This window comes from Eubalaena glacialis, chromosome 11, assembly GCF_028564815.1.
Source record: "Eubalaena glacialis isolate mEubGla1 chromosome 11, mEubGla1.1.hap2.+ XY, whole genome shotgun sequence".
In the NCBI taxonomy this organism is placed as follows: domain Eukaryota; kingdom Metazoa; phylum Chordata; class Mammalia; order Artiodactyla; family Balaenidae; genus Eubalaena; species Eubalaena glacialis.
Genome location: NC_083726.1, coordinates 62,749,443 through 62,776,710, shown reverse-complemented (window position 1 = coordinate 62,776,710; position 27,268 = coordinate 62,749,443). Strand labels below are relative to the sequence as shown.

Below are 27,268 nucleotides of genomic sequence, written 5' to 3'. Positions count from 1 at the left end.
GGACACCAGCATCCCAGGGTCTACCGATTTCCACCCTGGTGTGCATGGCTGGGGCTGCAGCTGTAGGAACAGGGGACACCTGGAGCCACCCTTTGGAGGAGCTGAGATCTGATTGCTTTCCTGCCCCGAGAGGAGGTGGGAGGTGGCCAGGACCACAGCCTGAGTGGGAGCCCAGAGCTCAGACCCCTGGATGCCTCAGGTGGGTCTCTGCACCTGCCACTCACGGCTCTATCCTCCCAGCTGCCCCTGGGGGTTGATGAGGACTTTCATGGGCTAGGAGGAGAGTTTGCATCTGCAGGGTGCAGCCTCAAGGCATCTCGTGATGTGTCCATTGTGTCTTGTAGTCTGTAGCTGTGACACCCCAATACTAGGAGAAAATGCTGTGTCCTTAAGTTGTGTCCAGTGCCTAAAACAGAAAGCCAGCGGGGGTGGAAGGGACTTTAAGGGAAATAATCTATAATATACAATCAATCTTATTTTGTGCCTGTGGGGCACCCAAACCAAGGATCCCCAGTTGAGGTACTTCTCATCAAGCTAACTCTAAGTTGAGGCAGACGCCATCCCTGAGACAAAAATTTAGATGAGGGAAAGCCCGCCTTGCTTTCCATGTAGCAGGAACTCTCATATAGAGCTGCCGTCACGTGCTGGACACTGGCTGCTTTTCGTGTAGGGGTTCCCTTCCTCACAACAACCCTGCAAAAAAGAGGAGTTGCTATGCTCAGTTCAGAGCTACAGCCGCTGAGGCTCAGAGAGGTTATGTAACTTGCCTGAGATCACATAGCTAGGAAGTGGTGGAGGTAGGAGGCCAGTCCTGTCTGTCTAACTTCAAAGCTTGTGACCTTAACCTCTGCACCGCAATGCTGTATATCAGAATCTGCAGGAAAAACAATTATACAGCAACTTAGACAGACTTGTAGCTTATGGTCCATCAGAGCAGCCACAGGGTCTCGGCCAGCACGCTGCATGTTCTGTCCTTGCTTTTGCCACAGGACTGGTTGTTTGGATCATGTGGCCCTGTCCTTACAAGTATCCAATAATATAGGACACTGTCCTGAGGGGGCCAATTCTGTGTCCTCCAACTAACTAAGTCCAAATTAACTAAGTGACAAATCCTATAATAAACCCAAACCAAACAGGAAGAAAGCTCTGGACTAGAGCCATATTCTGTGGCTCTTTTGTGAAGTCAGAATTGCCAGAAGTTCACAAAATCCTCAAACGGCAGCCTGAGAAACTGAAGGCAGGCATGCCTTCAGTGTGCAAGAGAGCATTGACCCTCGAGGGAGAGAGGCAAAGAAGAGTTTCCATCCCTGAGAAAGGGAAGATTTCCTCCTGCAGCTCCTGGGCCAGAGGCAGGGGACTGGACAAGGTGACTCCCCCTGGCAGTGACGGCTAAAAGCAGGTTCCCACCCCCCCTCCACAGTTCCACTCTTAATCTCTGTGACCCTTCCTCGACTGGCAGCCGTTCCCCGTCTTGTCAAAGAGGGATGAGCACCTGACAGGGGTGTGGAGCGGAACGGAGGGTGTGCGTGCCTAGGGTTTTCTGGGTGAGGGAGGCAAGCCCTTGCATTCATTCAGTCCTGGGATTACAGGGATCCCAAGTCTTTTAGCCCCACACCTGGTGCGTGATGTGGGAAAGCACCTCCGCCCGTCCTGGCCGGGTTTGTGCCCTCACCCCGCTCAGTCACCCAGCCTCAGCCACCCCAGAGTCACTCTGTGGGGAGTCAGAGCCAACTTGGGGATCAGAGACTCTGCAGAAGAGGACCAGTCAGCATTTCGGCGAGGGGACAGTGAGGGCAGAGAGAGGGTGGGGAGCCCTTAGAATCGGGAAGGCGGGGTCTGTATACAAGGTCCCCCATTTCCCAGGGGTAGAGAGCATTCTTGGTCTCCCCCCGTTCCCCGGGCATGTGTCAGCAGGGGTTACCCAACATGTTTTGACAGCAAAACCATTCTTGTCATCAAAAACATATGCACAGCCCCATTTGAAAACCAAGTAAAAGGAGAGATGCTCTGATGGGTGCAGAGGAGGGAACCGTGAACCTTCTTCTATGCTGGCCTCTCCCTGGACCCCCTGAGAGCAGCCCCTGGGGTCCTGAGGCTCCAGGAATTCAGCATGGAAAGCCCGTGTCCAGGCCATTCCCAGCTTTACACAAGTATTTCTAAGTAACATACGCATCATTAGTGGATCTTCCTGGTCCATAGTATAATCTTTGAGTTTTGTTACTTGATAAAACTGTCTCTTTTTTTTTTTTAATTTTTTTTAATCTAATTAATCAGTTGTGTGTGTGTGTGTGTGTGTGTGTGTGTGTGTGTGTGGCGGCATCATGCAGCATGCGGGATCTTAGTTCCCTGACCAAGGATCGAACCCACGCCCCCTGCAGTGGCAGCACAGAGTCTTAACCACTGGACTGCCAGGGAAGCCCCCGTCTCTATTTTTTAAGCTGTAAATATAATTTCAATAAAATTGTTTCTGTGTTAAGATATATATATATATATATGTATAACTGAATCTCTTTGCTGTACACTTGAAACTAACACAGCATTGTAAATTAACTAGACTTCAATTTTTTTAAAAAAATCTGATTACCACCTGAAAAACTTTGTTTCTTTGTTCTACTTTGTCATTAGCAAGCTCTTCCCCTCTCTCAGCTCCTTTTCTCACCTATAGAATGAAACATTTGGGGAATTCCCTGGCAGTCCAATGGTTGGGACTCCATGCTTTCACTGCCCGGGGCCCGGGTTCAATCCCTGGTCAGGGAACTAAGATCCCACAGGCTGTGTGGTGTGACCAAAAAAACAGAGAGAGAGAAAGAAACGTTTGGACTAGATTGCCTCAGATATCTCTCCAGCTCCAGTACCCCTGCTTCTCAATTTCTTTTTCTATAAAACAGCATAACCCAGTTGTTGGGCTCTGGAACCAAGCTTCTTGGATTGCATACCCAACTCAGCTACTTACTAACTGTGTGACCTTAGCCAAGTTACTTAATCACTCTGTGCCTCCATTTCCTCATCTGCAAGATGGGGATGAAAATAGTACTTCTCTCATAGGCTGCTGTGAAGAGTGAATCAGGTAGAGGGTTGACAGGAGAAGAGCAGGTAGGGAGCACCCACTCATGGGAAAAGGAGCCAGAGGGGCGAAGTGATGGCACTGGAGCTGGATCCCGGAGGGAGCCCCCGGACCAGAGGGAGGCCACGAGGTAACTTTCCTGCCCTGTACAACACACCAGGGATTGGTGGTTGGCCTTCTGGATTTCCTTGAGAACTGGCTTGACCAAAACCAGAACATGAAATCAATTACCGAGTGCAGTGTTAGCCATCACGCCTGGTATGCAAGCAAGGGAATGACTGCTCCGACCTTCACTCTTCCCCCTACAAGGAGGTGCCCATAGACGTGAGGAACTCTGACCGGAAGCGACCCTGGCTTGGTTCCAGCTCGCCTTCCCTGTTCACCTCCTCATCCATTTCTCCCACACACTTGATGCCGGGTCACCTGCTGTTCCCCAAACACACCGTGCTCTTTGGTTCTTCCGCGTCATGGCGCAGGCTGGGGCCCTGGCTGGCAGACCCTCCCTGCTCCTCCTTCAGAAGTCCCGCCCTTCCTTCAAAATCCAACACGAATGCTGTCTCCTCTGAAATGCCCCCAGACCTCCCAGGGAGGGTCAGCCACAGCCTGGCCCCATGCACCTTGTCCCTGTCCCAACATGGGTCTCATCACATGGTAACCCACAGAGGCAGACTGCCCTTCTGTGGTCGTGTGGAAGGTATTCAGCAACATGTGTCAAATGGGCAGGGAACAGCAAAGGAAAGGAAAGCTTTCTGAGACAGTAGGAAAGCCAGTTCCTACCCATTCAGAGAAGAGGAGCTAGGCACCCTTGACCTGTCCTAAAAGAGAGACCACCCTAAGAGAGGAGAATAAGGAAGCCCCGGATGGTGAATGCCCATCAGTGATCCCACTAAAGAAGAAACTGGGGAGGCACCTAAGAAATCAGCATGATGGCACAGAACACTCCCCAACGAGCTCATCCCGACAGGCATGTAGAGATGTTTGAAGGGGAACAACACAGCCAAGGATGAACTCGGAAAAACACTAAGGCCAGTGGCCAGGGGTCATTAGATAAGCTCTAGGTGAGAAGAACAGGGAGGCAGCATTGGGCTAACCCTACAGAAGACCCACGCAAAGCCAACAACTCAACTGCGATGTCATTTGCTCTTTCCCATCAAGAAAACAGTCATCAAACTGGAAAGGGCAGGATGCTTGAGAAGAAATGGAAGCCAAGACAGACACTGAGGGTATGAGAGGCCTTGGCCTTGTTGGAAATCTCAGGGGTCCAGGCCAGAGGAGCAAATCCTAGGACCCCCATGGCCATGGCCAAGGAAATAAACACCCCTGGAGATCCATGAGAAATATAGACAGTAGAAGAGTTTCCAGAACCTGAAACAGGAAAATGTCCTCATTTTCAAAGGGGAGAGATTTAGACTTCTCCAAGTTAAACTTGATATCAATCTCCTATGAACCTCCAGAATGAATTCTAAAATGTGTGTGAGAGGCATGGAGCCAGCAAGACTTCCCTAAGGAAAAGTCAAACCAAATAGATTTTCTTCCATGGCTGTGTTACCAAACTACTAAAGGATGCCACGGATGCTGTTTGACCAAGACTTTTTTTGGAAGATGGCTTTTTTTCCCTCTCTTTGGAAATGCTTTTTTTCTGACATTCTTAAAAGTAAGACAGAAAAATGTGGGCCAGATGATGCCGTGGTTAACTGGATTTTAAAATAACTGAGCCACTTGAAACACAAATTATTTATTAGTGGAGTGATGAGATCAGCCTGGTGGGAAGGCACCAATGAAGATCTAGTTCTTGGACGAGGACTCTTTTCTTGGCTCTGTCTGCCTTAATGTGTTTTATCAATGATTTACACTGAAATGTTGTAAAATAACTAAACTGAAAGTTTATCAGGTCTGCAGATAACCCAAAGCGGGGGCATCAGTAATATATCCACTTATCCATTTGGACACCTCCAATATATGGATAGGAGAATCAAGTTTCAAAGCACCCACAGTGACCTAAAATGATGGGATGAAACCACAATAACATTTCACAGGAAAAAGGGGAGTCATTAACTCTTGCGTTCAGTTTCAAAAATTCAGCTGCCCAAATACAGGAAGTTGGAGGACAGGGGATGCATGTCTCACTTGAAGGCATTCACGTAAAAAAACCCAGGGAGCTTCTAAGGGGCAAACATTGTGAAATGGCTTCTAAAAATAACACATAAACTAGTACAATATTAGGCTGCATGAAGAGAAGTCTGTATCTGTAACCTTCCTCCCCACCTCTCTGTTTTCTGGATTCTGGACTAAGGATGCTATTTCCCCAACTTTCTCACATGCCACAAATGTCAGTTCACTAATCATCCCGACCACTAAATTGTTGTCATATGACAGACATGTGTCACATGAAAGACAATTGGATACGTGCAGCCCAGAGGGCAGAATCAGGGCCAATCAAGAGCAGAAGTCATGGGAAGAAGATTCAAGTCAGCTTTCCAATACGGTTGTTCAACAATGGAAATGCCTGCCCTAAAAAAGAGTGAGCTCCCTGCCTCTAGAAGTATTCAAGTAGAGGCTACATGCCCCCCGTCAGGGATATTAGAGAAAGGGCTCTTATTCTGAGCATAAGGTTGGCCTAGGGCTCCCTACTGAATCTAAGAGTCTGTCATCAACTCATGTCAAGTTCAACCCTCTTACTTTAGTCTTCAAAGCCCCCTTGTTTCCTGGGACCCCTCCTAGATTCTGTGATCTACCTGCTACCCACACCTCACCTCCTGCTCTAACATGGAATTTCAGTCCCCACTCTCTGCCCATCTCTGCTCCTGTATCCCTTGCTCCATTACAAACTGGGCAAGAAGGGGAACAGTATAACAGTCCAAGGACCAGGTTTTAATTTCAGAACTGCCTCTAACTAGCTGTGTGACCATAGGCAAGTTACTCAGAGCCTCAGTGTCCCTGGCTATAAAAGGGAGACGATAATAGAACCTATATTATGGAGTTGTTGAGAGGATTATGTAAAAAGCTTAGCTCAGTTCCTGGCCCATCATAAGCACATAAAAATGGAAGCAAGGGACTTCCCTGGTGGCACAGTGGAATCTGCCTGCCAATGCAGGGAACACGGGTTCAAGCCCTGATCCGGGAAGATCCCACATGCCGCAGAGCAACTAAGCCTGTGCGCCACAACTACTGAGCTTGTGCTCTAGAGCCCGCGTGCCACAACTACTGAAGCCCGTGCTCCACAACAAGAGAAGCCACTGCAATGAGAAGCCCGCACACTGCAACGAAGAGTAGCCCCCGCTCACGTAACTAGAGAAAGCCCACGCGCAGCAACGAGGACCCAACGCAGTCAAAAATAAATAAATAAATAAATAAAAATTAAAAAAAAAAAAAAATGGAAGCGAGTATTGATTAAAGGTCCAGGTGCAATATTCTATCAATTAAGTTGCACTAGTGAATTCTTTTTTTTTTTTTTTAAATGAGTTTGGTCTTTTATTTTTTTTTTTTAATTTATTTATTTATTTATTTATTTATTTTTGGCTGCGTTGGGTCTTCGTTGCTGCGCGCAGGCTTTCTCTAGTTGCGGCGAGCCGGGGCTACTCTTCATTGCGGTGTGCGGGCTTCTCACTGTGGTGGCTTCTCTTGTTACAGAGCACGGGCTCTAGGCACAGGGGCTTCAGCAGTTGTAGCTCACAGGCTCTAGAGCGCAGGCTCAGTAGTTGTGGCGCATGGGCACAGTTGCTCCGTGGCATGTGGGATCTTCCCGGACCAGGGCTCGAATCCGTGTCCCCTGCATTGACAGGCGGATTCTTAACCACTGCGCCACCAGGGAAGCCCCTGCACTAGTGAGTTCTAATCAGCCTTCCAGGGGGAATCCCCAAAGCTGTATGTGAATGTAAGTATCCCTGTCCATTGGCTATCTTACTTCTTCATAAAGATGCCTCAAGAACTCCATCTCCTCTATCAGGATGTCTATCATGCCATGCAGATCCATTTGGCCCATGTATGCAGCATCCACATCCTGGGGGCGAGAGAGAGAGCAGGGCGGTTGGCTCAGCCCCCAGGGCTCTCGCCTCTCTCCAAGTCAGCCCAGCACCCTGGCAGCCGAAGACCACCTGCCCCCACTCCCTGCCACCTTGCTCACCTTCTTGAGCACCACAGACTCGTTCTCTGCGGCAGTGCGCTTGTTGCTTTCATCCTCATATCTGTTACACAGGGAAGACTCAGCCCAGGCTCCACCCAGTTCTGCCTTTTAAGACATTGAACCCAGTTGGCTTTAAGGAAGCCCTGATGGGTCCCACAATGGCCAAGAACACCTTTGGGGAGCAGTTCTGTAATGCAGCCAACCAATGAAGAAACAGGGATACAGTCTTTAAACATTCCTCCCACCTCCTTTGAGGAAATGAGCACAGTATTTGTGCAATAATATGGCAATTGAGAGCAGCCATCTCTTTGGATCAGAGCCCTTGGGAGGCTTTATGGGAACAGGTTGAAGATGTGTCAACAATGATTAACCTTTGCATTCACTTTCTACAACAGGATGTCATTGAAAACACCAACTTCTCTCCAACTGCTTTTGCAGAGACTTTAAGGTTTAGAAATTGCCAGTGTCAAGCAATGGGAAAAGTTATGAAAGTTTATACCTTAAACTCATAAATATACAGATCAACCAATCATAACATGTGAACCTTTTTTGCATCTTGATTCAAACAAACTGTATTTTTAAAATTTATGACATTTATGGAACAATTGGAAATTCAATTGTTGATTGGATCGTTGGTGATACTGAGGATTATTGTTTTAAAAGATTTAGGTGCTCTTAGGGCATTGTGTTTGTGTGTTATTAAGTCACGTTATGCAGATGAACTATATGAATATATCCAGTAAAAATAGTGTGAATGAAATGACATGATGGCTGAGATTTGCTTCAAGACAGTAAGGGAAGAGGAAAAGTGAGTGAGTAGGGGTGTAGACAAAATAAAATTGGCTATGAGTAGACAATTATTAAAGCTGCGTAATGAGAACATAAATGTTCATTACACTTTTCTCCCTACCTTATAATATTTTTTTATATTACAACATTACACAGTGTGACAATCCTCCAGGAGGCAATGGGTCCAGGACCTGAGCCCCCAAGGGAAGCAGCTCTGTCTGGACACTCCCCCAGCTGGGTCCCTGGACCCAAGAATAGCGTGGCCCTCTCCGGGGAGATGTCCCACGCTGGCCCCTCCCCATCCCCACATGGCCCCAGCCTGTCCAGCCCTCCTCACTTGCTCCTGAGGTCCTCAGCGAGATCCTGCACGTTCTTCAGCTCTGAGTCCAGCCTCCCCTGCTCGCTCTGGAGGTTGTCCAGCTTCCCCCATAGGTTGTTGAGGAAGTACTCAAAGAGGGGCTCCAGATTGTTCCAGGTGATGCCCGATTTCTGGCCCTGCTCCTGTAGCAGCGCCCACTTGCTCTCCAACACCTTGCTCTGCTGCTCCAGGAACCGCACCTGAGCCAGAGCAAGAAGGGTGGCTGGCGCCATCCCCAGCCCCAGGAGGGAACAAGGACCCGGCCCATCGTCACCATCTGTCTTGACCAGGACACCACAGGGCAGTGCAGGGCCTATGTCTTGCTGTGGGGAGGAGTTCCTGAGGGAGCAATCTTTGCTGGAAAAGACAGTCCAATCCAATGACAAGGACTCTAAAGAGTTAATAAACATAAAAGCCCAGCTCCGGGACTTCCCTGGTGGCGCAGTGGTTAAGAATCCGCCTGCCAATGCAGGGGACATGGGTTCGAGCCCTGGTCTGAGAAGATCCCACACGCCGCGGAGCAACTAACCCCGTGAGCCACAACTACTGAGCCTGTGCTCTAGAGCCCACGAGCCACAACTACTGAGCCCGCATGCCACAACTCCTGAAGCCCGCACACCTAGAGCCCGTGCTCTGCAACAAGAGAAGCCACCGCAATGAGAAGTCCCCACTCACAGCAACTAGAAAAAGTCCACACGCAGCAACAAAGACCCAACGTGGCCAAAATAAATTAATTAATTAAAAAAAAAAAAAAAAAAGCCCAGCTCAGTCAGTCATTCGACTCAGAAATCAAGTCACTTCTTCCTGGGTCTCCCTTTCTCACTTGTCCTGGATAAATCAAACTAAATCAATGTTTCTGAACCCTAATTCTGCAACAAAATCAAATTTTTTAATGCAGATGCATATATAGTGTATGTGTATATATAGGTACATATGGATATATACAAATATACATACAGAGAGAGAGAGAGAAAGAAAGCAAATGTGACAAAATGCTAAAAATTGGTGAACCTGGGTGAAAGGAAATATAGGAATATGTTGTACCATTATTGCAACTTTTCTGCAAATTTGACATTTTTTTAATTTTTAAAATATGGATGTCCAGCCCTATTTCTACAGACTCAGAAGGGTGCTCATGGTGTGAACTTAATGGGCCCCCAGGGGGCTTCTCTGCCCAGCCAGGGTTCCAGGATACCAGACACGGACAACCTGTCAGGCCCCAGCTCCCAGACCATGGTTCTGAGAGTCTGAGAAGGTTTTGCTTGTTTGACCTCTGGGACAGGCCCACAAAAGAAACAAAAGTCACTCGGGGAGAAGGTGAGGAGGTGGGCGGAACAGCTTGCCTCACCCTTTGCCATCAGGTCTCTCCAGATCCCACCTCCACAGCACCCCAGGCCCACAGTCACATGGCCCCAGGGCACTACACAGCAGTGACAAAAAGACCTCTTTATGCCACGAACTTGAGTCCCAGGCCTACCTCTGCCTCCAAGTACCTGTATGATCCTGGGCAAATCACTCAACCTCTGCAGACCTCAATTTTCTCTTCTTAAAAATGGACACACGGGACTTCCCTGGCGGTCCAGTGGTAAAGAATTCGCCTTCCAATGCAGGGGACGCAGGTTCGATCCCTGGTCAGGGAACTAAGATCCCACATGCCGCAGGGCAACTAAGCCTGCGCGCCACAACTAGAGAGAGAAAAAAAAACCCACACGCCACAACTAGAGAGAAGCCCGCATGCCGCAACCAAGACCCGACGCAGCCAAAAATAAGTAAATAAATAAATAAATAATCCTTCAAAAAAAAAAGGAACATGTTGTCACCTAGACTGATTTCTCATGAGACACTGTGGGTATCATATGAGAAAGGGGACATGAATATCCTTTGGGAACCCACAAATCACTGAACCAAGGTATGGTCAGCCACCAGGATTTTCCTCATCATGGTCCCACTGCCTCAGGGGGCTCGGGGTAGAGGTAGACAATGCAGCAAAGTGGACCTGGAAATGCCAGAGATGACTACAAGAGCTTCCCTAGTTGGCCTGAGGGCCAGAGGAGGAGTCAGGACACTCCCGATGTGGGACAGATCAAACTGCATATCCCCGGGTCACGGTGACCCGGTGACCACCATGCTCATCATCCACCCCAAACTGAGCTCCTTGGCTGGAACAGCAAGGAAGAATTGGAGAAGGGAAAAGGAGACTTCCCCTAGGACCCCACCATTGTGTCCTGATCACATCTTTGTCCTTAGACCTCCTCCAGAACTAAGAGAACAGGCAACCGATGGGGTTCCTTGGAGACTTGACACTTGAGCCAGTTTTCCCAGCTATAAAACAACAAGAGGCAGCAAGGGCCACCCCACCAAGAAGAGCGATGAGGACAATCCGCTGTTTAATTGGGCGATAAGGCTGCTGGGTAACCCCATTAATGACGACTATAAGAAAGGCTGCAACACGGTCAAGCTAGGCTGGGCCAACAGGCCTCGTGAGTGGACTCGAGATTCACCATCAACTACAGTAAAGACGGTCCAGCCATTCGGGTCCAGGCGTCCCACGCTCAGGCCAGAAGGGCTGCAAAGGTCATTCCATCCACTCCGGCCCCAGTGCACATGGGCTGCACCAGCCTCCGCCCAGCCCACCCTCTCTTAGGGGCCTGGCTTGCACTCCATGGCCCCTCCCTGCCTCCTTCCACCTCGGCCCACCTTGTCGATGAAGGAGGCAAATTTGTTGTTCAGGGTCTTGATCTGCTCCAGCCCCTGAGTGCGCACCCGCTGGATCTCCGGGTTGATCTCCACATTGAGGCGGGTCAGCAGGCTCTGGTTGACAGTGACCTGCTGGATGCCTCCAGGAGGACGGGTGGGCCCGAACGCCTGCCTGCCAGCCCCCAGGCCCATATAGGCCCCACCACCAAGGCCAAAGCCTCCCAGAGCCTGTCCAGATGAGGCCCCGCCAGCCACGCTGACCGAGATGCACTTGCTGGCCCCCAAGTTATAGAGGCTCCGGCTGCGAAAGCCGCCCGTGCTGGGGCCACAGCGGGCCCTCCCACCGCTGCCACCACTCTGGGACACGGTCACCCAGCTGATGCTGCTGGGGGCCCGGGAGCCGCCCCTTCCGCTGGCAGAGTTAGAGCTGAAGGCCCCTTTGGTGGAGTACGTCTGCTGAGACACGGAGGACCTCATGGCTGCAGCAGGGCTGGAGCGCAGGCCGGGAGAGCTGGGAAGGAGCACGGTGAGCTGCTGGGCCACTGATGGCTTTTTTATCTTTTCCCGGCTCCTGGGCTCCACAGACACTCCTGCCCCATCGCCCCTGGAAGAGAGGGAGGGGCCCTGTGGGTCAGGGGAGTCTCCTCTCCCATGGCGGGAGGGAGGGGCTGCCCCCAGTTATCGCCTGAGCTCCAGAGCTGGGGCTGAGCCGAGACTGTCTGGGGCAGGAAGCCACCTCCTTCTCCCGCACTTTGGCACTCCTGACTTGGAACAGGATGATAGGGGCTCCCATGGCCACTGCCACCACCCAGTGGCTGGCTGGTCTCCTCCCACCCAGCCTTAGTGGCCGCCGTCAATGGAGCTCTGTTCTGGGGTTGGTCCCAGGCCCCTGTGGTAAGCCAAGGCCCCAGGGCCCAGGCTGTGCGTTGGTGAGGGCAGAGGCATTGGGCAAGAGGCTGTGGAGAGGGTGCCCAGGCCTGTTCCAGGCCCACCCTCCCAGCCCACGGCCTCGATGCCTCCTGGCAGGTCCGGGGTGTAGGGGCACAGGTGACAGCCTGGGGTGGCAGGGGGCAGGCAGCCTGATCTTTTGTCATACGCTGGCAAACTGTCTGCTCGGTGGAGATCCTGTGCTGGGCAAAGGGGATACAAAGACAGAAGAGGGTCCCTGCCCAGGCTCCTGGGAACTAAGATCCCTCATGCCACGCGGTGCGGCAGAAAAAAAAGAAAAAAGAAGACGTAAGTGTCCAAGAAAAGCCCCGAGAGACCTATGGACACCCCAGTCTTCCCAGCCCGCAGAGCCTCAGTGCTCAATCCAGAAAGGGCCGGGCGGTTCCTCAAATCACATCGCAGAGTCTCCTCCACGCCCACCCACCTCAGGCTGCTGGGACCAAATATATCCCCAAGGGAGAAATTGGAGACATCAGTGTCAGTCAAGCGTTAGGACGAGGGAGCGTTGAGGACCTGGGTTACAGATTATTCCTCCTCACCCACCTCAGCTTTCAGCAAGGAAGTGGCACCAAGAGGAGAGAGACTTGCTTAGGAAGGAGCAGAGACAGCACTTGCTGGGTCCTCACACAGCTGCCAGGGCTAGAGCTGGGACTCTCAGCGACTGTGTCCCCAGGATCCCAAAGGAGAGGACATGGGACCACCCCCACCGCCGGAGGAAGGCAGGCAGAGAGCGGGCCGCTCCAGGAGGTTGTGGGATCCTTTCTAGAGCCGCTGGGGGGCTATAAGTGGCTCCCAGTTGCCTGAAGGAGTTGAACCCAGCCTCCCATGGAGGATGGGGGTGAAGGCGCTCACAGAACTAGTCCCTTAATGCCCAAGAAGGATTTTTCTCCCTGCTTGGAGTTAGAACACCAGGCACTTGGGTTGGGAGATGAATCCCCACTGAGGTGCATGTCCTCGGGCAACATTCAACCTCTCTGGGCCCCTTCACCTCTGCCTATAAGCAAGGCCCGCCAGGGAAGTCCTTTCAAAAATCACTGGCCCCCACCTCTAAACACACCCTTTGACATGACCCTGCCCACCAGATGGACAAGACCCAGCTCCACCCACCAGTGGGCAGGCATCAGTCCCTCCCATGAGTTAGCCTGCACAAGCCTCTTAGATCAGCCTCACCCACCAGGGGGCAGACACCAGAAGCAAGGGGAACTACAATCCTGCAGTCCATGGGACCACAAACACAGAAAGTCAGACAAAGTGAGATGGCAGAGGAATATGTCCCAGACGAAGGAACAAGATAAAACCCCAGAAGAACAACTAAGTGAAGTGGAGATAGGCACTCTACCTGAAAAACATTCAGAGTAATGATAGTAAAGATGATACAAGATCTCAGAAAAATAATGGAGACACAGACAGAGAAGATACAAGAAATATTTAACAAAGAGCTAGAAGGTTTAAAGAACAAACAGAGTTGAACAATAAAATAACTGAAGTGAAAAATACACTAGAAGGAATCAATAGCAGAATAAATGAGGCAGAAGAACAGAAAAAAAAAAAAATTGCTGACCCACCATCCCAGAACTGAGCCATCACTTCCACTAACATTTGTCTCCTGTCCCCGAGGCTATAATCACTTTCTCAGCTCCCTTATCTCTCCCCACGGAGCATGGGAGGGGGAGACAGTGGCGAGTGGGGAAGGAAGTGATGTCAGCCATCTGAGTCAGGCGCAGCCAGGATGGTGGCAGTAGAGTCAGCTGCAAACACACGCTCCCCCTCTCCCCAGAGACTGACACCCTCCTGTATTTACCTGGTGCTCTGTGCCAGGCTTTGTGCCGGGAGCTGGTAACAGCCGCTCAGGCAGCCCAGGGCCCACTCTAACTGTTATTGCTTGAGGCAGTCTCACCAGTCCCAGCCCAGATAGCATGGAGCCACTGTGCCTCCTCCAGTCCAACTCTCCACTCATCTTTATACAGGACACCCAAACTCAGACCTTCTTAGTGTAGGAGGCGTGGTTCCCTCCCCACCTCTGCTGCTTGGACCAAGGGCTTCCATCTCTGAGACCTTCCCCTGTCCAGGGGCTCTCCCTGCACAGGACACAAGGACAGAGGGGACAGAGTGCTGCTGCTGCTATGGAAAGGATGAGGGGAGACAGCCTATGGCCTCAACCAGGCACCCAACATGAGTCAGGCTGAGCGATACGAAAGATGCAGAGGTGAAGAAAACAGCCACTGCCCTTGAGGAGCCCCATCCAGGGCAGGGCTTTCTCATAATAGGAATAATTATTATAGTCGGCATTTATTGAGCACTTACTATAGGGCAGACACTTTCCATGCAATAACGCATCCAATCCCCATGCTGGGGATGCTCCGTTTGCATCCTTTCTGCCCCAGATCCATTCCCTGACCTCCTTGACCCTGCAGGCTGCTCCCTGCCTCTCTGGCTTCCGGAGGAGGGGGTTGGCCGAGGAGGGGACACTAGCAGGAGACCTGAGAGAGAGGTGGGTATTTCCTCCTGGCCCCCTCCCTGCTCCAGAGGTGGCTGCCTTCCTCTATGATTACAGCTTCTTCCCATCCCCACACCTCTATCACCCAGTCAGTCATCCATTCTTCCTCTTGTCTCTTCAGCTCTACTCAGAGCCACCATCTCGTCCTGATTTTCCTGGGACTGTCCTGCTTTAGCACTGAAAGTCCCACACCCCGGAAAACCCCTGGGCCCTGGACAAACCAAAAGTTGGCCACCCCTGCTCAGGGGGAGTGGGAGGATGGGGGGGTGGCAATGGCTTCCCACAACTGCCCACCTCTGGCCTCTCCATCCTGTGTTTGTGCCCTTAGCCACATCCACACCTCTGTAAGGAATCCTTTCATTAAAGTCCATTTAGTTGAACTATCTTGGGTAAATTGGTTTCCTTCTGGGACCCTGAATGGTCCCATCCACACACAGCCCTGTGAGGTAGGTATTATTATTACTAATGTCTTTTCACAGGTGAGGAAACTGCGGCACAGAGAGGTCAAGTACTTGGTCAAAGTCACACCACCAGTAAATAGCAGAGCCAGGATTCAAGCCCAGGAATTCTAGCTCCAGGGCCATGTGCTTACCCACTCATATCTCCCTCATAGAAGGCAAAGGCTGAAAAGCTCCTTCTTAGATACATTTGATGGAGAGAACTGTGGGTCTGAGAAAAGGGCTGGCCTCCCCATAAAGCAGAGGGCAATGGCATGACCTCCTGCAGCTCAGGCCATGGAGTTGGGAGTTGACCAGGTGGAGACAGGGAAGAGGGAAGGAGCAGTGCAGGAGCTGATGGGCTGCTGGAGGATGAGAAGGTGACCCTCCCGCCCTCTTAGCACCTGGCCCTGATGCCCACACTCCTGGCTTCCTGCAGAAGAGGGAAGGAGAAGATGTTTCCAGGGTCATGTTCAGACAGGCCCAGAGAGAGGATGAGCGCCAAGGGGCAGGAGGGATGGGGTGTAATTCCAGTCCCAAGTACCCATCAAGCCCCCAGGCACAAGCTGAGCTGCTGATCCCCATCCAGGGTGCAGGAGAAGAGCCTGCCCAGAGGTCCCAGGCTAATAGGAAAGCTGCGTTCCAGACCAGAACCAGACAGAAGCAGAGCCAAGAATAGCAACGGGTGCAGCCAGGCTGTGCCAGGGACAAGAAGGGTCTCGTGCATTCTGACATGGAGAATTGGGGAAAGTTTCCAGCGGGGAAGAAAACTGGTGCAGACTTGGGAAGAAGGAGGAACAGGGATGAATGGGGCTATCCCGGGTCAGGAGTAGAGCCTATTGTAGGCAGTTAAGCAGGGAGCAAGATACAAGAGATACTAAAACATCAGTGGGGATGGAGGAGACGGAGGGCATCCCAGGGAGCATAGTGGAGGGTCGGAAAGAATCCCTTGATGAGCTGATTGGGGTGAGGAGTGAGATGTCCACAGGACCTACCCAAACAACCATAGATATTGCATAAATTGCCTCCTGAGGAGAGTGAGCTGGGTACCTGCATAGCTTTTGTTTTGCTTGGTGAGCTGTGCAATCCTGGGGCAGAGCTGAATTGCTGGAAGGAGTGGCAGAGAAGCTGCACATTGCCAAAAGGAACCTTCATCTCTGTCCTGCAGCCTGTCCTCTAAATGCCCTTTCAACACATATTTAAGGCTATGGCTTAGCATCGTTGCTGAATTATTAACCTGCCTAGGAGAAGGGCCAGGTTAAAGCTCAGAGGTGAGAGATGGGGGTGAAGTGACAAGACCCAGGTTTGCCACCCTGGGTAGAGCTGGAGTCAGCGCATCACTGGGAGGGGACTGGAAGAAGGGAGAGAACACAGAGGACCTCAGCACAAATCCCCATCTCCCAACCCAGGGTATCTGAATTAGCTGTCAAAGGCCAGCCTCTGGCCCTGGAAACCAAGGGCTCCAAGAAGGAAGGTCTGGCTCTCATGAATGGGAGGGGTTATGCCGGAGACACCAGGAACAGAAGGGGTGAGAGAGACACATTAGGAGGGCACAATGGAGCTGATCTTGTTTGCCAGAGTAGCCCTAGTCCTGGCACTCAATAAAATTTATGGGAGGGAGGGAGTGGGGGAGAGGGAGGGAGAGAGAAAGGAAGACCCACTACCAGGAGAACTGGGTGCTGCTTTATTTCACAGGAAATAAATGGACAGAAATACAGAAATGGAGGCCCAGAGGCTAGTGAAGAGGGCAAGGATGGTGTCCCTTAGTTCCAGCCCTCAGGCTCTGGTCAGTGGGCCTCAGGCCTCTCCCTTGGGATGCGGATGCAGTCTGGCCAAGCCCAACCAGGAGTTTTCCTAGCTCGGTCGAAGGCTGTGGAGAGAGGAGAGGACAAGCCTGGCCGGCTGGAGGCTTGGCGCTGTGCTCCTTGGTTAGTGTGGGCGGCAGACAAATGAGATGCAAATCAGTACGCGGAACAAGGCCAGACTGGGCAAGCATTCAGAACAGCAGGCAGGACCCGACTGACTTCTGCAGAGTCCCCTGTGGGCTGGCTTGGGCTGTGGGCTGTGGACTGTGGACACAGAGCTGGCCATGCAGGGATGGGAGTGATAAGAGTGGGAGAAGAGCTGAGAGGGCTCAGGAAGGCGGGAGGGCGGGAGGAGCAAATGGCCTCCGGGTCACTCAGTATGTGATGGACGTCTTCAGACTTGACTCGACCGTCTTCTTCAGGATGGTGTGGCAGGTGGAGCTGGAGCCAGAGCCGGACACAGAGCAAGAGCCCAAAATGGGGCCCTGCCCAGAGCCCAGGATGACGTTGGAGTCACCGGTCACGATGCTGGAGCAGCCGGACCCAAAGCTGCCATTCCTGCCTCCGAGTTCACAAGTGCCCACCAGGCCACCACCTGCTCCTCCAGACACGATGGTGCTGCCTTCCCCAACGGCTGCCAAGAAAGGCACCAGGGTCACAGCAGAGTCCTCGATTCCCCAGGGGGCCCCTCTCCCAAAGTCCCCTGATACTCACAGATAGTGCCCTGACTGGCGCACTCCCCAGACATCCTGGGGGGAAAAGGACAAGAGGAAGAAATGCTATGAAGGGCTGCAGAGAATATGTTCCCAGGTGCTTTTAAGCCTCTTAGAGCAGCTCACCACCCTCTGAGCAGATAAAATCCCCAGTCCCCAATTTTAAATCCCTCCCAGCAGAATGGGTGGCCCTCGGTGGCTCAGAGTGTCAAGAAATCTCTCAGCATCCTAGGGACTTCCCTGGTCGCGCAGTGGTTGAGAATCTGCTTGCCAATGCAGGGGACACAGGTTCGAGCCCTGGTCCGGGAAGATCCCACATGCCGCGGAGCAACTAAGCCCATGCACCACAACTACTGAGACTGTGCTCTAGAACTCGTGAGCCACAACTACTGAGCCCGTATGCCACAACTACTGAAGCCCGCGTGCCTAGAGCCCGTGCTCCGCAACAAGAGAAGCCGCCACAATGAGAAGCCCGCGCACCGCAACGAAGAGTAGCCCCCGCTCGCCACAACTAGAGAAAGTCCGCGCACAGCAATGAAGACCCAACGCAGCCAAAAATAAATAAATAAATAAATAAATTTATTTTTAAAAGAAAGAAAGAAAGAAATCTCTCAGCATCCTGTGTTGGCCTTGCATACCCCCACCCCCACCTCCGTCACACATCCTCAGGGCCCTCTGACCAGCCCCACCTGCACTCCTCGCCCTCCAGCAGCCTGCGGTAGGTGGCGATCTCCACATCCAAGGAGAGCTTCAAGCTCATCAGCTCCTGGTACTCGCGCAGCAGCCGCGCCATGTCCTGCTTGGCGGTTCTCAGAGCGACCTCCAGCTCGGCCAGCTTGGTCTGAGCATCCTTGAGGGACAGCTCCCCACGATGCTCGGCATGGGCGATGGCAGCCTGCAGCTTGGCATTCTAGAGAGGGGTAGAAATAAGGGAGGAAGTGGCTGTAAGCCCGACACAGACTCCCAAAGCACCTACTGTGGATATAACTTAAAGGCTGAGATGGACCATAATCTCATGAGCTCAAAATTATTCCTGGCCATGGCCAGCTCTTCTCATTCTAAAAGAGAGTATTGCCTCTTCTGCTTCTTTAACTCCCAGAGTGGGTTAAGTAGCATATCAAAAACGTCAGGTTCATCAAGAACTTCAGAAAATAATCTAATTTGGAGATAGGGTCTTTGCAGATGTAATTAGTTAAGGATCTCAAGATGCTATCACACTGTATTTAGGGTGAGCCCTATATTCAGTAACTGGTGTCCAAGAAAAAGATGAGACAGACACTGAGATGACGCCGTGTGAAGATGGAGGCAGAAATGGGAGTGATGCACCACCAGACGAGGAATGCCAAGGAACTTCCAGAGCCACCAGAGGCCAGGAAAAGGTGAGGAAGGATTCCCCCAGCTCCTTCAGAGTGGGTGCGGCTGCCAGCACCTGAGTTCAGACTTCTAACCTCCAGAACTGACAGGACAGATTTCTGCTCTCTCAAGCCGCCAAGTTTGTGATACCATGTATGGCAGCCACAGGAAATGAATCCAGCTTCTTCTCCACTTTCTCCCATGATCTTCCCCTATTTCTTCCCACCCCGTCGACCCTCAGCACCTCCCCTGCAGTACTTTCTCTCTCCTAGGGTACTTAAAGCTCTTGCTGTCCTGTACGGGTCATTATCTACAAGTCTCATCTTGAGGGCCACGTGTCCTTGAGGCTTTTGGAACAGCCCCATTTCAAATACTTTATCCCGATGTTGTCAGAGTCTCATGGGCCTCAGTTTGGGGTCTGAAAAACATTCTCTGTGCTCACCTCTCCAATCCGACAGAAAACTCCTAGAGGAAGGATAGCATCCCGGTCCAATCAGCCATCTAGTTGATTTTCCCTCACGTTCGGTTCAGGAAAGAAGGCATTCCCTAAAGGCTCTCTTTCACTTACCACAAAGCACCCCATGGATGAGGAACATGGTCTCCATTCTACAGGTGAAGAAACTGAGGCTCAGAAAGGAGGTGAGTGGCGGAGCTGAGACCCTAACCCAGAACAGCTGAGGTCCAGTCTACCGCTCTTACTATAGCCTCAGTTCATCAGGCTTGTGCATGAAAAGGAGGAGTGAGAGGGGGCTGTGACCCCAAGAAGGATTCTCCCAGGAAAGGCACCTTGCTATGCAGGGGGGACTGTGTTTCCCAGACATGGGGACATAGTGACTCTCCTAAGTGCTGGCCACTGGTCTCTGAGACTCCACGCACTTCATTGTCACCTGGGTGAACTTAGTTGAGAAAGCAGGTTTCTTGGCTCCACCTTTAGAGACTCAGATTCCCTCTCTCTGGTGGGAAGCCCAGGAATCTGCATCTTATCAGACACCCCAGAGAACCCCAAAGCTTCCAGAGCAAAAAGTCCAAATTTATGGGCAAAACACCGTGGCAGCAAATTGAATAATAGGACCTGGTCACCCTCATCTCGGCTCCTTCCTCACACTCCGAAGGAGAGCAGGTCGGGATAGCTGGAGACTGAGACTGGCCTTCGAATGGTCTGTGCTCCAAGAAGCACAGACCCTGCTTGCATGTGGACAGGCCACCCATGGCCTGGGAGTCAGGCTGAAGTGCTTGAGGAAACCGCCAGACTCTGTGGTCTCAGCTCTCAACCCTCTGTTGATCCCAAAAAGATGATGCTTTGGGCTTGGGGAAAGTGAGGGCAAAGACACTTGAAAACTTAAGAATCTGTAATCCTCACATCTAGAAGTAAGGTCTCCAGGAGGAGCAGGAAACCACCTCCCGGCCCTTGCCATCCTCTCCCTCCACCTCTCCCGGCTCCTCACACCAACAGCATCACCTGACCCTAAGGGGGCCTCGGCGCCCCACCATCCTGCCCATGTCCCCCCTCCCTGAGATCCTGGTTCTCTCCCTCCCTAACACGGGACCAGGAAATTCAGCGTGTGGCCTTAGAGTCCTTACTGGGCTTGACGAGTAAGCATCAAAAGAAGAGATAAGAAAAGAGATGAATTAACCCTCTCCCCAAGGAGCTGAAAGCAAGACGTGCATGTAGACACGGAATGCAGCGTGAGGGCTGGGGCCAGGGTGGGCAGTGCAGAGCCCATGCAGCTAGAATTCCCTGGAGGAGAGCTGAACGCCTCTGAAATGAGGCTTGAAGTTCTCTCCACCCCAAATTAGCCAAACCTCCAGCCAGTTATCAAAGTTTCGCACAAACCCAGCAGTGACCCTGGCACAAAGGTGGTAGGACAGAGGGCTTGGGGGCTCCAGTACCCTCACCTGCTTTTTGAGGTTCTCAGTCTGACTCTGCAGCTTCTGAATCGCCTGCTGCAGCTGAGTGATCTGGACCTTGGTCCCCTTCATTTGGTCCCCATGAAGCTGGGCAGACACCTGAAGCTCCCGGTACTGATGGGGGATGGGGTGACACCGTCAGTGGAGAAGACCCTCACCTTTGACCCCAAGACCATGAGGAACACCATGGCCCCGGTTCTCTGCCTCCTCACGTCCTCATCTGGGATGCGGGTTAAAACGCTTGGAAAACCAGGACACGGCGGGCTGTGGTTGCGGGAGTCTGGGCTCATCTCCCACAGTTTCCCTGCATTGCGTCCCTCCTGGAGAGGGGAAACATGGTGCCCACCCAGCCCTGGTGCTTCAGAGAGGTTATCAGAACTGCCCAACGGGACCGAGGTGGACGAACACCCTGGGGGGGCAGGCAGGGAGACCCAGCCTTTTTCACCATGGTGCTTGTCCCCCGGCCCTGGCACCTTGGTCTGGTACAGCATCTCGGCCTCGGCTTTGCTGGTCCGGGCGATCTCCTCGTACCGGGCACAGACCTCGGCGATGAGGTCTCTGAAGTCCAGGCGGGGGTTGTTTTCCATGGACAACACCACAGACATGTCGCTGGCCTGGGTCTGCAGCTGGCCCAGCTCCTGTGGTGAAGACTGACTCAGTGTCCGTTGGCCCCCCGGCTCCCTTTCCCCTTGGAGCCCCGGGCAGGTGGGCAGAGTGCCCTCTTCCTTCGGAGGCAGCCCTCCTTCGCGCCAGGTGGCAATGAGCACACCCTGCCCTCTGCGGGGCTGTGTCCTTATCTGGAATTGAGGGCTGTCCAACGACTCGTGGACATTAAAGGAACGTGTCCGGCAGGGTCTGAAATCACCTGGTCCCCATCACTCCCCTGACCTCCTATCACATCCCCTCTCTCGTTCCCATTGCTCCAGTCACAGCGGCCTCCTTGCATTTCCTCAAAGACACCAGCACCCTCTGCCTGGAATCCCAGATTCCCCACTGTGTGTCTGTCTTCCTCACTTCCTTCAGATCTTGGCTCAGATTTTGTCTTCTAAATAAGGCCATCCCAACCACCCTATTTGAAATTGCCACCTGCCCTACCCCCCTGCCACATTCCCAATCCTTTCCCTGTTCTAATTTTCCTTTTTCCCAAAGTATTTATCACTTTCTAACATACTTGGTAATTTATTTATTTACTAGGTCTAGTGTTTATTGTCTGTCTCCCAATAGAAAGCAAGCTTCGTGATTTTTGTCTGGTTGTTCACTGGTGTATCCCCAATACCTAGCAATTCACATGGTAAATTCTCAGTAATTGTTTATCAAAGGACTGAATGACTGGCATCTAATTCACTCTAACCAGGCTTCACCTCCCAGCCACTCCCACTATCGCCACAGGAGCCCGCCCACCTGCCCCTGGCAGACCATCACTTCTGCCCTTAGTGATCCTCACTTCTTCATACAGATGCCTCAAGAAGCAGATGTACTCTTTCAGAGCCTCCACTGTGCCTTCCAACTCCATCTTGCTCGAGAAAACCCCGTCCACATCCTGGGGACAGGAAGATAAAAGCCATATACCCCCACTCCCTCTTTGGGGGTCCCACTCTGACCCAGGAGTTCTGTTCACACACTGCCCAACACCCACCCCATGGCCATCTCCAGCTCCCATTCCTTCCTCCCCCATCCCCGCCCTGCCCTGCTCCCTCTTTTGCCTGACACTGACCCACACCACCTTCAGGAAGCCTTCCCTGATTCATCCCAACCAGTTCTGTTTCTTCCACTCCCTCCCCACCCTCTCCCACAGTGACACCCAGAGCTCATCACATAGTCCCTCAGTCGGATCTTGTCCAGGGGTCCCCCTGTGTCTACGTAGACGTCCCATTTCCTCAGAGGGTCCCTATAAGCAGTGTGACAGCATGTCGCGCGTGAGGATCTCCCACCCCCTGCCCTCCCAGCCCAGGACTGGGCTCTGTGCACGGTGGATGCTCGGGGTTCGGGTAGAGCAGCTGACCCCACCCTTACCTTTTTGAGGACCACGAAGTCTTTCTCCAGTGTGGCGCACTTGTGGGCCTCCCGCTCATACCTGCCAAGTAAGCACAGAAAGACGCTGCCTGGAGTGCCGGCATCAGAGCCCAGGCCCCTCTCCAAGTACAACCTCCCTGGAAAGGCCACTCTGCTTTAGATGCTCCAAAGCAGGACACACCACCAGCCTGCTTCTCTACTCTTCCATCAGGAAGTTTTGTCATGTCTTATGTCCCTCTTCACTCTTTCAGCCCAGGTCCACTTGTGACATCAGGCGACTTTGCTTCATGTTTATAAGGCACATTCAAACACTCTTCTTACTTACCACTCACAATCATCATCTGAAGCAGGCATTTTGGATTTTATCAGAGAGATTACAAGATGTGCCCAAGCCCTAGATAATTAGATGGCCCAAGCAGATCTAAAACACAGGTCTCCTGGCCCCAATCTTTCCAGGACCTTCCACCTGAGTCCTGGAGCAATCCTCCCCATGGTTCTGGAAGGTAAGAAAGGCAAGTGGCATTTTCCCAGTCTACAGATATGGAAACTGAGGCTGGGAAAGGTAAGATGCCTTGCCCAAGGCCACACAGCTATTCCTTGTTCACAGTCACCAAACCCAAGCCTCCTGTTGGTCCAGGGCTCTCTCCATACCACCAGGTGACCTGGTGGGGAACCCAGAACCACAGCCTACCTGTGAATCATGCCACAGGCCTGGGGGTGGTCCCACTAATGAATTCTCTTCCACCTCTGAGACCAGAGAATGTCTGAGTCACTTTAACCCACAGCCTGTTCAACAGGAATTTCTCAAGAAAAAAAACCCACATAGGCATTGTTTAATAAGCCCCTGCCAGCCTTGACCAGAAACGTGGCCCTCGTAACTGGGGCCTGCTAGAATCGATGCTCTCCAGTCCTGGGTATCAGGGGCTGTGGGACCACTTACTTGCAGCAGGTGGGGCCCCCTGAGAATCAGAGGGAATGGGGATGCGGAGGGGCTAGAGGGGAGGCCGGTCATGTGACCCTGGGAGCTCAGCAGTGGGATACCCTCTGGCTGACAGCCTGATTCAAGCCCTCCCAGCCCCCATCCAGGGCCCATGGGGATGCTGCATTTTGCCTACTTGGCTTTATACTCCTCCTGCTGGTCCTGGCAGGACTTCAGCTCGGCGTCCAGAGACCCTCGTTCTCTCTGCAGCTGCCCCAGCTGCTTCCTGAGCTGGACCAGATAGGCCTCGAAGAAAGACTGCAGGGCCTGAGGACTGTCACTCAACTCCTGCTGCTGCAGCAAGTCCCACTTGGTCTCCAGGACCTTGTTCTGCTGCTCCAGGAACCGCACCTACAGCACAAACAGCGGGTCCCTGAGGCAAGCTCCTGCTGGACTCCCTGGGCACAGCCTCTGCGAAATAAAGCCTGAGCAACCCTCTAGCCAGCCCGGAGCCTTTTAGGCCTTTGATAAATATTTTCCAACACACGAAATGAATTATAATGACATTTTTATAAAGGGAATTTCAAAACACTAATTAAACAGAGCCTCAGCATAACCAGAGAGACTCCAGTTAGACCACAGGAGGGACTTCCTTGCTGCAGAAGTGATTAGAAAACTAGTAGGAGACCAGACTTCCCCATTCCCAAGTCCATCGAGAACAGTTCCTCGAGGGAGGCACAGAGACAGGGGCTTAGCTGAGCTGACCCTCACCTTGTCAATGAAAGAAGCAAACTGGTTGTTGAGGGTTCTGATCTGTTGGGTCTCCTGAGTCTGAACCACCTGGAACTGGGGGTCGATCTCAATCTTCAGTGGGGTCAGCAGATTCCGGTTGATGGCCGCTTCCTGGATGCCTCCCGGAGGGCACGGGGAAAGCCCAGGCCCACCGATCCCCTCCTCATACCGCACCCCTAGCCTTCCCCTTGAACCCCAGGTCCTCCCACGAGAGCCTCCTTGGCACCCCACAAAGGAACTGAGGCTCCTGCTGCTGAAGTTGACCCTGCCTCGGCCCCCCAAGCGAGCAGAACAGGCTGAGCGAGCACTGAAGCCCCTCTGGGCCCGGCAGGGAGAGAGAGACATGGCAGAGACTGAAGGTCTCACAGCTACAGACAGGATCGTCAAGGTGTGTGTGTTCCTGCCCTGTGGCCCCGGCACAAGACTTTTATCTCCTCCCGTGCCGGGGCTGGGCCTTGGAGAGCAAGATGCTCTTGGCCTGAGTGTGTCTGTCACTGACTCCAGCTGGCCTCTTCTGACATGCCTGGGGAATAGGTGTCTGGCAAGTGCAGAGCCCAAGGAAGAGACCCAGAGCCTGCCCTCAGAACTCCCAGGCTATAGGAGGGATGGGCACGTTCTGAAGACCAGGAAGTAGCCAGAGACCTGGACTTCGGTGCTGGGGGATGGGGAGAGATGGCCCTGAGCAAACTTCCTGAGGGTCATTCAAGGAAGGCTTCCTGGAGGAGGAGATGGGGAAGAAGGGAGGCACATTCAAAGGGAAAAGAAGATGGAGGGGGTTCAGATGGAGCCCTTGAGTGCCCTGCAGATGTTGGACAGAGGAGTGCAGCTTCTCGAGGGAAGATCTACATTCGAGAGTAGGAGGAGGAAGGCACTTTGCAGCACAGGAGAAGCCAGGAGGTTACTAGAGGTGTTATTGTCATCGTTAGCTAAAAGACACTGCAGGATTTGGAAATGAAACAGAAAAACAGGGTACCCAAGTCCCTCCTCTTGCCCAACCCAGCAATCATCCATGAGGCGCCACCCCACTCAAACCAGGCATCTCCACCCGGGGTGGCGGCGAATGGAGCATTTCTAAGCCCAGCCTCTGTCCCTTCCACAAACACACAGTACTAGGCACATCCACTTGGGTCCAGCACTGTGTCTGTCAAGTTACACATCAGAGGATCCCAGGCTCTGAAATAAAATGTACATTTAGAAACATACCTTCCCCGGGGACCGGGAGCAAAAACAGGAGTTTGAGGCTCCCTGCAGGATAGATTCCGTCTCTGCCCTGAGAGTCTGCTAACTGGAGGAGCCCCAGGGTTCATCATTCAGCAAGCCTCCTGCCCTGTGGAGGACCCGTGATGGGAAGCATCCAGCCGCCTCCACTGCTGCCCTCCCACTGCTGGCAAGGAGGGCTGGCATCTCTGATTTTTAGAAATGTCCAAAATGTCTTCTTTACAAGGCTGGAGGGCTATTTCTCCCTGTCCCTCCCCCGCTTTCTTAGAGCCTGATGCACCCTGAAGCTGGGATACTGGGCCTTTGATAATGCAACTCAAAGCCAGGACAAACAGAGACTCAGCATAATAAACACTCAAGAGATGTGCTATGAGGAAGTCAGTCCTAGCAATGCAAACAATCCCATAGATGTTCCACCCCCAGGGCCAGACAATGGTGAGCGCGTCTCCCCTCCCTCCAGAGGATTAGAAACCCCATCTGGCAGACAGCACCCCGGAAGGAAACTGAATGACAGATGACCTCAAGAGGAAGAAGAGGTCAGGCCTTCTGTGGGGAAAACAAAGGAGATCAAGGGACTGAAGCCTCAGGTGAGGAAGAGAAGAGGAGAAAAATGATCCAAGCAGAGATTCAGGGACACAGAGGAGAGAGGAGGCAGCGTGGAGCAGCCTCAGAGTCTAGAAAGAGAATCTGGGAAATGGGTTGAATCCCACTGAGGACCCACCTCCAAACCCTACCCCCTGGGGACCACTTTGCAGAGGCAAGGAGGACCAGGTGCCTTCCTCCCATAAACATTCTTAAGAAAGATCTCCATGGGCTGGACTCTACCACCCCTCCCCACTGGTACTGAAGGTGAAGGGCAGAGGTCACACTTGGAACAGGGCCTAATGTACCTCCCTGGAACTTCCCCATGTTTGTAATATTATAGAATATTAGAGCCAGAGAGCTTCAAGGTCCTCTGGTACAATGCCCTCGTTTTACACTTAAAGACTCTGAGGACCCATAGGGTGTAGTGCAGGGTGCAAAGATTGTGCAGCCTTGAGTAACCTAAGAGATTGCACCAGATGGCCGCGAAGCCTACTTGGACCTGTCACCCTGTGGTTTGAGTGACTTGCTCAAGGCCACCTACACAGCTGATCAGGCTGGAGCCAGGGCTCCCACCCAGCTCAGACTACTGCCCCACAGCGCAGCCCACTAAACAAACCTTTGATCATGACTCCACAATGTCTGCCTTGTCCACCCCTCCAACGAGCTCAGGGCCTGGCTTACGCTAGGCATCCAAAGTACTTGTTTAAGAGATGAATTCTTATCCATGACAGTTACACCCAGGGACCTTCATGAATCCCCGTGAGTTCTCGAACACTGCTGTAACACATGTTTTCCCCTATTTAAAAAAAATCATGCTACAATGGAGAGAATGAAAAAATGGTTTGGAGATTTGAATGCTAGGCCCCTCAGAGGCTGAGTGGTACACACAAAGGTACACAAAGGGATCCCAATCATACAGCAGCAAAAGTACAAATGGCTGGAATCGTGAACTTAACGTTAAACCCAGCATGCAAAGGTTCTAGTGGGTTTTATCTATTGGGTTAAATCCCCTGCTCCAGGTCAACCATCCTCAACCACAGGGGTCCCCA

The 27,268-nt window shown here is 52.3% G+C and overlaps 1 protein-coding gene across 1 annotated transcript; it reads right to left on the bottom strand.

Moving 5' to 3' along the window:
* Positions 1 to 17,092: 17,092 nt before the first annotated feature.
* KRT78 (keratin 78) lies at positions 17,093 to 24,761 on the bottom strand. The gene is made up of 9 exons (XM_061206290.1): positions 24,396 to 24,761; positions 23,821 to 24,035; positions 22,706 to 22,766; positions 22,137 to 22,232; positions 21,166 to 21,330; positions 20,681 to 20,806; positions 18,121 to 18,341; positions 17,433 to 17,467; positions 17,093 to 17,352 (listed from the first exon to the last, which is right to left on the bottom strand). Exons 1-9 carry the CDS (start codon positions 24,759 to 24,761, stop codon positions 17,093 to 17,095), a joined length of 1,545 nt encoding a protein of 514 aa, XP_061062273.1.
* Between the last annotated feature and the right edge of the window lie 2,507 nt (positions 24,762 to 27,268).

Bases quoted from the DNA above. Each gene is read 5' to 3' on its own strand.
- KRT78 (XM_061206290.1), bottom strand. From the start codon at position 24,761: ATGTCTCTCTCTCCCTGCCGGGCCCAGAGGGGCTTCAGTGCTCGCTCA. The intron at 24,036-24,395 runs GTGAGGGTCAGC...TTTGTGCTGTAG, and splicing joins TTGCTTCTTTCATTGACAAG to GTGCGGTTCCTGGAGCAGCA. The intron at 21,331-22,136 runs GTGAGGATCACT...TCTTCACCACAG, and splicing joins TGAGGCATCTGTATGAAGAA to GAGCTGGGCCAGCTGCAGAC.